Here is a 13,772-nt window from a genome sequence, read left to right as displayed (position 1 = left end):
ATGCAGAGGGTAGAATTCTTATGACAAGAACAGGAGAGGATATTTTTTTAAAGTTACTTCACAGAACAGAAAGTCAAATAGTAACTTTCGGGGTCTAGAGATAGGAGAAGTAGGGTGTTGTTAATGAAAGCAGAGTTTGAATTTTGAGAGATGAAAAAATTTTACAGATTGGTTGCACAGCAATGTGAACATACTTAATATTAATGAATGGAATATTTAGAAATGATTAAAATTGTTATTTTTATTATGTTCTTTATAACAATATTTTACTTTAAAAAACATTCTTGGTATAAGTTCTACAAATGATATAATCCATGAAATAAAAAAAGACACTCTTGACAAGATCATAAAAGACAAAGACCATCCAGAAAACTGTCCCAGACTGGAGAAGAAATCACAATTAAATGCAATGAGAAGCTCTCAACTGGATCCTGGACTAGAGCAGAGGACATTGGTGAGGAAACTTTAGATGGTTTAAGGTCCTTAGAGTAGTTAAGTGCTGTATCAATATATCCTGGTTTCCACGATAATTAGGTTATAGCTAGGAAATATGCTAACATTAGGGGAAGCTGAGGGAAGGATGTGTGGGAAATCTTTGTGTCATTTTTGCAATATATTGTAAATCTAAAATTCTAAATAATTAAAAAAGAAGAGGAGGACCAGGACTCCACCTTTTAAGGGGGAGGAAATTAGAGGGACAGAGGAGGGTAGGCAAGGGGAAGGGAGAGAAGGAGGCCAGGAGGAAGAACCACCACCAGGGTAGATGCAAGAGACAGTTGGAGAGTCAGGCTGGAGCTGGAATTCAGAGCACCTTTTGCTTTACTTTGAAGAGTATGCTATATGTTTTGTTTTGTTTTGTTTTGTAAAGTATGACCAGAGTCAAAGTCAAGGAGAGAGATGAGTCAGTCCTCACTTGGGAAGTGCACCCTGCCAGCCAGGGTGAGTCTAGCAGGTAAGAGCCTGCAGGTGAAGGAGGGAGGGGTCTTGTGGAGGTGTAAACCCTTGATTGTTCTTTCCATGTAGCAGCAGAAGAGGTGGAGGACATCAGGAGCCGACTGCTCTTGAACCCACAGCCCCACTTCTCAATGGCTGAGCCTCGAGACTCTGCCCATGGGAGGGGGCCAGGGCTCGCGGCCGCAAAACGTTGGGAGAAGTGGCCCCTCCCCTTGCTTTAGGGGGACCAGCGTGGGAAGGAAGCGCAGCAGGAGGCCAGCCACCCTCCGCCCGACCCTGTCCAGAGCCACAGGTACCTGACCTTCATTGAATGGCCACAGACCTCTGCATTCCTCTCCTGTAAATGCCCCAGTCTGTCTTAGCGGAGGATCCATTTTGTTGGCACATCCAACACCTGTGCTGGGATGTAGTATTGTCTGTAGCCATTCCTTTGTTTTACCTTAGCGTCTGCTAACCTCCCAGACCTTGGTAACCTGATAGGAGGTGTTTGCCCACTGATTTAACATTTATGTTGTGCTCCAGGGAAGACTAGTGATTTTGTTCTAAAATTTAAATATCCTTGGAGAGGGCCCATCTGACGAGGAACCAGTGAACAGATTCATGGACAATTAGTGTGCACATGGAAATGTAGGAACCCCGCCCCCATAGCACTACAGAAAAACACAGTGCTCATGTTCTTACCTTGCTTCAGAATTGTTGAGAGAGTAAGAGTATGGTGGCTGCCTCTCTCAATAGCAAAGGCGAGATTATATAGATCAATATTTAGTAAAGAGAAATTTCTACAGTACATTAAGATACTGTTTGAATGTATAAAGAGAGTATTATTTAAATTTCTTCCTTGCGTTTTGTAGTTTTCTTCCTTTTTTCTGTGAGAGTAGAAAAATGGCCAGCAAAAAGCGAGAAGCCCAGCTGCAGGTGCGTATGACATGTCAACAGGTCTTTTTCTGGTGCAGTGGCATTTGAAGAACTTTTACAGCTCCTTGCTTTTTGCAGACAGTTGTCAACACTCAAGGCCTGTGGGATGAGATGTTGCAGAACAAAGGCTTAACAGGTACTGGGGTTCCCCTGTTGTCTGGTCATCGGGGGTTTGTCCCAGATATCTCATGGCATCCTACAAAATCCAGCTTCCCACTTTGAGCCTGAAATCCTGCCATCTTTGCCATGGCCCCTAATCCAGCCTGAGGATGTACTGATGATATTCTAGATCCTTTGACTCTATTCTTTCATAAATCTAGTGATTGATGTTTACCAAGCCTGGTGTGGACCTTGCAAAGCAATGCAGCCTTTATTTAGAAAATTGAAAAATGAACTGAATGAAGATGAAATTCTGCATTTTGTTGTGGTAAGGATTTCATTTTCATTAAACTATAGTTGTTAAACTTGAAATGTAACTAGACTAACTAAGGAAGTGAATTTTTTATTTTAATTAAAAGTGGATATTCAATTGAATTATTATAAAACTTTCAAAATTTGGGAAAACTTGGCTATGGGAATCTAATTGTTGGTGATAAAGATTAATTATTAGCTGATTAACATTATTAATTAAAGGTCAATAACTAACATATGCTCTAAGTATAAAATGTACACTAAATTTTAAGATATATTATGTAAAAGAATATGACGTATACCGTTAATAATTTTTTTACATGGATTACATATTGAAATGATTATATTTTGGATACTGGGTTAAGGAAAATGTACTATTAAATTCTTTTCACTATTTCTTTTTGTTTTTTAAATGTGGCTACTAAAGAATTTAAAAGTATATATATGGTTCTCATATTTCTGTTAGATAGAAGCATAACTGAAACAGCCAGACCCTGGATGCAGAAGCAGAGGTCTTTACTCTAAAATGCATAGACTGTAAGGGTAATGCACCTTCAACCACTGCTCAATTGTGCTGGGTGAGGCCTTCCCCTCCCCTACCCAATCCAGATCTTGGAATGAGTTTGCTTATTGACCTTAACTTGTCATTGATGGTTCATCTTCTTCTTCAGACACATTCTTTATAGGACTTAATTTCCTTAATTTAAAGCTATGAATAAGTGATAAATCCCACTGAAGTCTATTAAAATTAGCTGTGGAGATTGAGTGAGGAAGTGAAAGAGCAACAGGGGCTTAATTTGGACAAAGTATTTTATCTTCATGTATGAAACATCATGGTGGAAAACCTCTGTACAATTAACATATGCTAATGTGAATAAAACATTGCAGAGGACCAACCAAAAAAACGAAAGTTATGAATAAGCATTCTAAAGCCTTGAAACTCCCTCTTACCATTTGTTTTTTGTTTAGGAGTTAACTATTGATAGTTGTTAAATTATTTTGCCCTGAGTGAAAGGATTGACTACTGTCTTCTGAAATGTTTTGTTTCTTTAATTAAAAATATTTAAATTTATAAAGATGTTATTTTGGAGCACTTTGAGGTTCAAAACAAAATTGGCACAATGAACAGGGAGTTCCTAAATACCCCTTACATCCATACGTCCTACACACCCAGTCTTCCCAATTATTAAAATTTGGCATAAGGGGGACTCATTTGTTACAATCAGTGAACCTGTATTGATAAATCATGATCTCTCAAAGTCCATGATTTGTGTTAGAGCTCACTCTTGATGTACATTGTACTTTTTTTTTTTTTTGGTTGTATTGGGGTTTGAACTCAGGGCTTCATGCTTGCTAGGCAGGTGCTCTACCTGGAGCCACACCTCCAGCCCTTTTTACTCTGGTTATTTTGCAGCTAGGGTCTCACTTTTTTGGCTCGGTCAGACTGGAGCATGATGCTCCTATTTTATGCTTCCTGCTCTAGCTCATAGCCAAGAAGACAGGCTCAGACCACCGTGCCCAGCTATTGGTTGAGATGGGATCTCGCAGACTTTTTGCCCATGCTGGCCTCCAGTGCAATCCTCCAGATGTCAGCCTCCCGCACTCTGTGGGTTTTAGCACATATTTAATGACATGTATCCCACACTATGGCCTCATACAGAATAATTCCATGGCTCTAAAATCCTGTGACTTTACCTATCCATCCCTCCCTCTCTCTAACTCCTGATAATCACACATCCTTTTTACTGTTTCCATAGTTCTACCTTTTCCAGATTATCACATAGTTGGAATCACACAGTTTATAGCCTTTCCAGAATGCCTTCTTCCACTTAGCAATATGCATTTAAATTCCTCTTTGTATTTTCATGGTTCGATAGAATTTATTTTTAGTACTGAATAATAGTCCACTGTCTGGATGTTTATCTACTCACTGAAGAACACTATGGTTGCTTCCAAGTTTTGACAATTTTGTCTAAAGCTTCTATAAACATTCCCTTGCAGGTGTTTGTGTGGACCTGTTTTCAAACTAATTTGGATAAATATTAAGGAGGCTCATATGGTAGAACTAAGTTTCATTTTGTAAGAAACTGCCAAACTACCTTCCAACATGGCTCTACTTTTTATATTCTCACCAACAATAAGTGGGGATTCTCTTACTCCACAGCGTTACCAGCATTTGGTGATGTAAGGTTCTGGAATTTGGCCATTCTAGTAGGTGTGTAGTGGTATCTCCTTTTAACGTTCATTTTCCTGATGACATGTGACACGGAACATCTTGTCATCTGCTTATTTGCCATCTGTATACATTTGGTGAAGTCTTTGTCAATGTCTTTGGTCCATTTTTGAATTGGGTTATTTCCTCATTTTTTACTTTTAAACATTCCTTGTATATTTTGAATAATAGTACCTTATCAGATATGTCTCTTGCAATTGCTTTCTCCTGCTGTTTTTTTTTTTTTTCATGTTCTGGAATTTTCAGTTTTTTACAAGGCAATATTTAGTAACAACCTTCTTCACTTAAGAATCAGAACCACCTTAAGGAAGGTGGGATATGACTTTAGATTTGGTTCTTAGCAGGGAGGAAAAACAAAGTTAGAGATCATAAAGTACAGTATAATGTGGATTGCCACATACAGTCTACAAGGAGTTGATGTAAGAAGTTAAAAGGTGATATCAGAAGTGTGTAATAGTTGGCAAATGGATCACAGAGAATCATGGATCAGATAATTCTTGTAGGAGTCTAATACTTTCATGCCATTGGCATGTAATGGGTTTTGCGTCCTTTTTTTTTTTTCCTATTTAAAAAATAACATAAAAATCTTGTGCATCCTGGTGGCTGGAATTAGGGAAGATTTTCCAAAAGTGGTAGCAGAACAAATTCACAGGTTAGGGGGTCAAAGGAAGCTTCAGGTGTCCAATAGGAAATCAGGGCCAATAGGGAGAGACTGGCAACAAGGCAGGTCCCCTAACTCACCTGTCAGCCTACCCGGAAGGTCATCTCTTAGCCTCCAGGGATGGCAGCTGGGGTCATGGAAAAGTAAGGAAAGGGGTCTTTAAACAAGCACAAAGTGGAGTTTGGTGTTGGGCTCACCAAGATCTAGTCATTAAATCCCTGTTGTACAGAGTCTGAGTAGGAAACAACCAGGGGTGTGTATGCACCACATGTGAGGTGAAGGCTGAGTAATAGGGGCGGAAGAAGAAATAGACAATACAGTTTGCTTCATTCCCACTTCCACACAGCTCAGCAACTCTGAAAGAGAAGGTTGGTCATAGTGGATGCTGTGTGATGACACAGGTCTTCTAACAGTGTCGCCAAAAGCCTCAGGCTGTGTCCACCTAGCAGTACTTGGGACAACCAGATTCCTCAGCCTATTCCACGGGAATTAGTTCCATTAATGTATCTGACCAACGGGAAGTGCTAGCACTGTACAGTTTTTCCAAAATATGCCCTCTTCACAATACTAGCGCTTGTTGAATTTGATAGCATGTGTGTGGTGTCCCCAAATAGTTTATCTTTTGTTATGTTTGTACTTACTCAACAACGGTACATTCACATACATGGATACTATTTTCAGGAAGTGATCTGCCCCAAATCTGCAAGGAAACAACAAAAAGAAGACAACCCCCCCCCAAAAAAATCCCTCTCCAAACCTCCACTGTGAGCAGCAATAGGGGGTGCCTTCTGCTGGACATACTGTTTTTCAGCAGCTAATCAAGAAATTAGAAATCGGGACCCTTTCTGAATTAAATCCAAAACTGAAGCATGTGAGGTTGATTACCTGATTAAAAAAGCATGCTGTGATGTACACATTTTTGTATTTTTTAAATTATTGTAGCAACCATTTGTAAAACATTCCAAATAATTCCACAGCTCTGAAGCAGCAATCCAATTTCCTCTGTCACTTTTGGTCCAATGTGTATTAACCTCCAGAGAAAGAAAACAGGTACAGGCCTGCCTTACTGAGAGCTGAATAGAGTCCAGGGGAAGACTTCACCATGGGAAAGCTTATTGCTCTGTACGAAGTACCAGCCAAACCAGAAAGGTGATTCTAGGAAGTGTTAGCCAAAAACTAAACCCAAATACCATGATGGTCACATTTTCAGCTTTAAGGTATCTTTGGACAAGTTTATTTTTATGTAACCAGAATATATACGGAACTTAAAAAACTAAATTCTCCCAAAACTAATGAACCAATAAAGAAATGGGCAAGTGAACTAATCAGAACTTTCTCAAAAGAAGAAATTCAGATGGCCAAAAAACACATAAAAAAATGCTCACCATCTCTAGCAATAAAGGAAATGCAAATTAAAACCACACTAAGATTCCACCTCACCCCTGTTAGAATAGCCATCATCAGCAACACCACCAACAACAGGTGTTGGCGAGGATGCGGGGAAAAAGGAACCCTTTTACACTGTTGGTGGGAATGTAAACTAGTACAACCACTCTGGAAAAAAATTTGGAGGCTACTTAAAAAGCTAAACATTGATCTACCATTTGATCCAGCAATACCACTCTTGGGGATACCCAAAAGACTGTGACACAGGTTACTCCAGAGGCACCTGCACACCCATGTTTATTGTGGCACTATTCACAATAGCCAAGTTATGGAAACAGCCAAGATGCCCCACTACTGATGAATGGATTAAGAAAATGTGGTATCTATACACAAGGGAATTTTATGCAGCCATGAAGAAGAATGAAATGTTATCATTCACAGGTAAATGGATAGAATTGGAGAACATCATTCTGAGTGAGGTTAGCCTGGCCCAAAAGACAAAAAATCGTATGTTCTCCCTCATATGTGGACATTAGATCAAGGGCAAACACAACAAGGGGATTGGACTTTGAGCACATGATAAAAGCGAGAGCACACAAGGGAGGGGTGAGGATAGGTAAGACACCTAAAAAATTAGCTAGCATTTGTTGCCCTTAATGCAGAGAAACTAAAGCAGATACCTTAAAAGCAACTGAGGCCAATAGGAAAAGGGGACCAGGAACTAGAGAAAAGGTTAGATCAAAAAGAATTAACCTAGAAGGTAACACACACGCACAGGAAATTAATGTGAGTCAACTCCCTGTATAGCTATCCTTATCTCAACCAGGAACACTTGTTCCTTCCTATTATTGCTTATACTCTCTCTACAACAAAATTAGAAATAAGGGCAAAATAGTTTCTGCTGGGTATTGGGGGGGGGGAGAGGGAGGGGGTGGAGTGGGTGGTAAGGGAGGGAGTGGGGGCAGGGGGAAGAAATGGCCCAAGCCTTGTATGCACATATGAATAATAAAATAATAAAAAAAAGTTTATTTTTATGTTCTACTTTTTTCATCAGAAGTGACCAAATTAAGATGGTGAAGCCTCTAGAGATCATTGCCCCCCCCCTTTTTTTTCATGGCTGGGGATCAAACCAACGGCCTCTTTCATGTTAGGCAAGTGTTCTATTATTGAGTCACATCCTAAGACCAATTTTTTGTCTATAACCTTCCCACCTGCTCACAGAATAGATCATATGTGTTGAGGTGACCACTTATTTGCTCTCCTGCCTCCTTGAAGGAAGAAAGAAAATTATGTTTTTGCCACTAATTTAGCCATATGAAACTCATCTGTCACTCTTTGTGGATCTGAAGCTGCTGTCTCTGAAAGTGTCATCTTGTGCTTTGTATTAGTACTGGAGAGATCTCCAATAGCTTATGTACAAAACTTTAAATTTTTTCTATTATTTTGAAGTTGCTTCTTGGGGGTTGGGAAACCCTGGCCACTCCACTTGGCCTTCAGAGTTCTCCACAGTCTGAGACCTGGCAGCTGCTCTTCTGAAATTTCTTTCCCTACTCAGCCCACTCTTAAGTGGGGTTTCTGGAGTTCTGTTAGGTGTACATCCTGAAGCTTCTTGGCTTAAAATGTACCCTCCCTTTTTGTGGTCTCTTTGGGCCAGTTGGGAAAAAAGAAACTCGTGGTGTAACTGCATTGCTACTGAATGTTAGCAAGTGTCTTTTTGAAATAAGGAACTAGTTGTCCCCCCCCCCAAAAAAAAATCACCTTATGTTGGATAGTTATTATAATTTTTTTCTGCTGTGCCCTTTTTAAAAGAATAACATTAAAAATTGTATATGTATATACAGTTGTCCATAGGAATCCTGGGTAGATTTGATGCTGAAGTTCCTTATATAAAATGAGGTAATATTTGCATATAACATATACACTTTAAATCATCTCTATCTTACTTGTAACCACTAATAAGATGTAAATGCAATGTAAATAGTTGTTACATTGCATTATTTGGAGAATAATGATAAGGAAAACAGTTTGTACATGTTCAGGACAGAAGCAATTTTTTCTCTAATCTTTTTCAGCTCAAGTTGGTTGCATCTGTGGATCTAGATCCCATGGAAATGGAAAGCTGACTGTATATATACTTTTTATATATGAATATAAATATATAAAAATATATATTGATATACTATATATGCATTTATGACAAAGCATGAAATATACATGTAAAAATCAATGGATATTACTTACCGTAATAATTAAATTATTTAGTTCTTAATATTTTACTATAATGCATATATTGTAATGATGATACCCAGACCACTTCTAAATATCATGTTGCCTCCTTTAATATTATAGATTAGTTCCTTTCTGCTCCCTTGTTTTTTCTTTTTAAAGCAGTAGAAACTTTTGTTTAAAAGAAAATTATATAGAGCCCAATATGATTAAAAAAAAAAAAAGGATTACAGCATAGTCTTCTTGCTTAAATGGGCTAAGGGTTCCTTGCTTGGCTAAGATATAAGTATGGTGACATCCCTGGCTAAACAACTCCCAGAAATCTCAATTGGAAAACTGTTGCCTTAGATCACACAATCCAACTGAATGAACTGAATGATTGCCCTAGAATTCAAGTGCAAAACCCAAATCCCCAATGTGATGGTCTTTGGAGGTGGGGTCTTTGGAAGTTGATTAGGATAGGACTGATGCCCTTACTAAAAATGAAAGGCATGAGGTCTCTTTCAAGGGAGGATCTGCTCAGGAAGGAGGCCTTCACAAAGAACCTGACCAGCTGACACCCTGATCTCCTGTGACTTCTGACTTCTAAAACAAATGTTTGCTGTCAAGATGCCCAATCTGTGGCAATTTGTCATAGCAGCTGTAACTATACCCATTCCTCCTGAAGACCTACCAAGTGATCTCAATTCCATGGGTGGACCAGCAGATGCTGAAAATGAATGAAGGCACTATTTTTTTTTTTAAATAATCAATTGGGGGCAACTTGAAATTTGTGAGAAAATTTTAAGAAAATTCCAAAGATAAAGATAATCCAAGACTTTTAAGATTTGACTGCCAATCATTCCAGAAGCATTACAATGAGCTCCTTTTGGTATGGAGCTGTGGCTGATGCAGGGGAAGGCTGAGACTCAAGGATGGATATGGAAAATGTCGCATTTGCACACAGGGCTCTCCTTCTAACAAGGTAGATGGGATGGGCCCAGCAATGCTTGTAGTACAGTACTAAAAGTGCAACAGGTGCTTTGAGACAGGGGCAGTCAAGTTCAATGTGGAACAAGGAGTGATTTGCAGCAGGAGGGAGAAAGAGAGAGTCCTTGGGGGGAAGAATCCTCGGGTGGGGTTGGAAAAGGAATGCAAGGACCAGCTAATGAGGAAGGGAAAGACACGTTAGTTTAGGTGAAGGCTGGACAGCATCAGGGAAACAGTGAAAGGAAAAAATGGTGTTAAATGACGCAGGGCTGGAGTTGTCAGTATATGCAATTCGTCCTTAATATAACTATCACACTCCAGGAAAGTATTATAGTAAATATAAAAATTGTATGTATCTCTGCATTGTTTGAACATTGGGTATGAAATGACTTGGATATAGTTTCCTTATTATTATATAAAACATTTCCATTTTTTCCAGGCAGAAGCTGACAACATTGTGACTTTGCAGTCATTTAGAGATAAATGCGAACCTGTTTTTCTCTTTAGTCTTGTAAGCATAACACTTTTTTGTCTCTATGATATTATCAGATTACAGTTTGTAGTTGAGGAACAAGTAGCATTGTAAAATTATTATGAGACTGTTTGCTGATGAGAGTAATAACACATTGTTTACACCATCCTGCTTATCGATAGGTAGGTAGATAGATAGATAGATAGTCAGATAGATAAGATATAACCTCTAGGAGCATGTAATGGATTGAGGAGTTTTTATTTCACATGGTGACATGATTAGAGAAAAGAAAAATAAGATTATGTTTACCTTTACTAAGGAACTCTTTGGAGTTTTGTACAATCAAGTATTTACAGGAGTATAAAATTAGAAAATTCTCAGGTATGTTGCAGGAGAAAATTGGTTATAGATATTATATATACCCATGTAAAAAAGCATCTGTATGATAATTGTTTTGTAATGCATTTTATTTTTATCTCCATATTTACAAATGTATAGCAATAACACCAAATGTATATTCATCAAGATGTTACAGTAGTTTTCTATGGAGGAAAGTTGCATTAATTTTTGTCCTTTATACTTTTCTGTGTTTTTCCCCATATTTCATGATGAAAAGATTACTTTAATAATCAGAAACAAAATAAGCACTATTTTCTAAAAGCAGAGTGTACAGTTAAGTGCTAAATTATGTGACATAGAGTACATTTGCTACAGAGTGACAGAATTGGTATAGTCAAGGCTTCACAGAGAAGATATGTAGGACTTGGGCTATCTTCTAGTTTGGGATACTTATTTATCGATTTAGTAATAATTATTTAAAAACAATTCTTGGATATAAATTTTTGCTTCCGTTAAATAATATACTTGCTACTCTTTCAAGGATTGGAATTACTGAGTTAATTGAATGAGGACATGTATCATAGTTCATGTTCTAAGTTGAAAATGTAGGATTTGATGATTTAAATGAAGGATCAACCTTTTCTGTAAATGGCCAGGTAGTAAATGTTTTCAGCTTTTAAAGAAATATGATCTTCATTCTGAGTCATTTTTCATAACACTTGGCCTAGAGGCAGTTTAGGGAACCAGCATGGGGAAAGAAATTGTCTTGGTAAACTCCTAGATAATGAGGCAACTCTAACAGCAGGTTGCAATTGGGAGCCTAGGACTAAGGAAGAAGGACTGGGCAGGTGGAGTCTGGAGCTCTGGGTTGGCCACCACCCTGCCATGTGAGTCAGACCTATCCAGGACTCCCGCACACTCTCCTGAAGGGGACCATCAGTCTACATTCTCTGCTCTCTGTAGTAAATGCCCGAGATATAAGTAAAACCAGCCACGTGTTGGTCATTCTTCTAACACTCATTCTTTTTCTGACCCACTTTTCCACGATCTCTTGTCATGTCTCTGAGCTTTTGCTCTCCTTCCTTGACTCACCTTAAATTTGGCTCCTTCCTTAGGACATTATTTTCTCTGCAGTCCAGAAGTGGTGACTTTTTTTTTTTTCCAAATGTATTTCTCAGGGCCAGGAGTAAAACAGATATTTCAATACTTTCTTTTCTTGCTTTCTAAAGATCCATTACATTTAGCTAAATCTCCTCCTCCACCTCAGTCCTACCATTTACTGACCTTCAGATCCTTTCTGTTGATGACTGAAGACTTTATCACTTGACTTAGTCTTATTCTCAAACACAAGTACAGCCGTCACTCTGGGGACTTCAGTATCCACATTAGCAACCCACTCAGTATCCTGGCCTTTCATTTCTTGATCTCCTTTCAGCTTATAAACTTTTCTTCCAATATACCTAATCTAATCATTCCTGTATTCATTCCTTGGACATCTTCAATCACTGATTGTTCCATGTTAATTTAAGAATCTCACTCTCTAACCATAAAAACATCACCAAGCTTATTGTTTGTTTATCTAAATATTCCCGTGGTAGCCCTTTGCTATTGGTCAGCTTCTTAGCTGACAATAAATTCATTCTATCAAGTTTCAGCAAGAAGAGCTTTTTTTAAGGGAATCATTGAAAGATTCATTTTGATGAGAAATAGGGTTTCTAATTTCACTTAAATATTTTTCAACTGAATCTTCATTGGCCTTTGAATATTATTAAAAAATAACACTCTTTTTGAAAACATTTTTATTAGCATAAATTAGTTGTGCACAGGGGTTCGTTGTCACAATGCTTACAATTTACCTCGGTTAGATTCATCCCCTCTATCATTCTCCCTTTCTCTCCTCCCTACTAAAAAGAGTTTCAACAAGTTTCATGTTCTGTTTCATGCAAGTACAAAAGCTACATAAATAACACTCTTTTGATGCCATGATACCATGCCTATCTCTATTTCTCTTCTTTGCCTCCCTGCAAAATTATTCCAAGAGTTTCAATACTTGTATTTACTCCATTTCTTTCGATCCCATCTACTCCTCAACCCTTTCAGATTGACTTATGATTATTACACCAAAATTGCTGCTGCTTATGTATTCAGTTACCATCCTATTGATGAATATAATTGGAATTTTTAGGTGTTCATCACTTCGTATTATTCAAATGTATTTCAGTGATGACTATGCCTTCTGTTTTGAAACATTTGCTCCTTTTGGCTTTTATAAAGTAGTTTTCCTTTCATTCTTCTGGATACTGCTCCCTACATCTCTTTAACAGGTGCACCCTTCTATATTGATGTTATATGTTAATACTCTCTTTAGAAAATTTTTCCATACATACTTGCAGTTATCACCATGATAATTATCAATATGTTAAGTTTTCATCTTTAGATAAATCCTGTACTTTGAACTTCTGACTTGACTACCCAACTGGTGTCTTGACATTTCTGCTTAGTTTTCTCAGAGGTATTTCACAATAAATTCATCTAATACCACACTCTCCTCTTCCTAAAAGTGGTATTCTCCTAGTCTTATTTGATAATTTGTGTCATAATTCATAATACATTCAGTTTTCAAGGGAAAATAAGAAGAGTTATCTTAGTGAATTTTCACCCAATCCAAAGCACACTTGGACCAATTGAGTGTCTCTCGCACCCATCTACTTCTTTCCATTTTTTGCATTTCTACCACCTCTGAGATGGAGAAATGTTTAGAATAACTCCGGAATTATATACACACATCTTTTCTTGCTCCTCTTCTAAACTTTACTCCACACAGTAGGTAAAATACCCTTTATAAACAACAATTCTAGCTGTGGATATAGCCTTTGTTTAAACATCCCAGAGGTTTCAAACTGCACTTAAAAGGCTGTGGCTTTCATGGCTCCTAGGACTCCGTATGGTCTGGCTTCCTAAGGTGTTAGGATCCAGGCACACCATGCTGACCCTCAGCAGGCTTCGTGCTTGCTATGTTTCCTTCTAGCCGTAAACCCTTGCAATTGCTATTCCTTTTGCATAGTATGCCCTTCTTCTTTCACCTAGTTATCTCTTACTTATCCTTTAAGAAACACTTCTTGATATTGAGAAAAACCTTCCCTGACCTCTAGGCACACATTCTTACAGATGCTGTGAGTGCTCTTTGTACCTCTCTTAGTGGTACC

General features: G+C 38.2%; 1 protein-coding gene across 1 annotated transcript in view; it reads left to right on the top strand.

Moving 5' to 3' along the window:
* The first annotated feature begins 1,836 nt into the window (after nucleotides 1–1,836).
* Nucleotides 1,837–13,772, top strand: part of Nme8 (NME/NM23 family member 8) — a 58,187-nt gene continuing 46,251 nt past the window's right edge. The window contains exons 1-4 of the mRNA XM_020177945.2: nucleotides 1,837–1,869; nucleotides 1,948–2,005; nucleotides 2,190–2,296; nucleotides 10,195–10,266. Of these exons, the coding sequence (XP_020033534.2) occupies nucleotides 1,837–1,869; nucleotides 1,948–2,005; nucleotides 2,190–2,296; nucleotides 10,195–10,266 (270 nt within the window). The remainder of the gene's footprint in view (nucleotides 1,870–1,947; nucleotides 2,006–2,189; nucleotides 2,297–10,194; nucleotides 10,267–13,772) is intronic.

Source organism: Castor canadensis, chromosome 2 (genome assembly GCF_047511655.1).
Source record: "Castor canadensis chromosome 2, mCasCan1.hap1v2, whole genome shotgun sequence".
NCBI classification, from domain to species: Eukaryota; Metazoa; Chordata; class Mammalia; order Rodentia; family Castoridae; genus Castor; species Castor canadensis.
The sequence above is the reverse complement of the archived record's forward strand: the minus strand, read 5'-3'. Positions and strand labels throughout refer to the sequence as shown.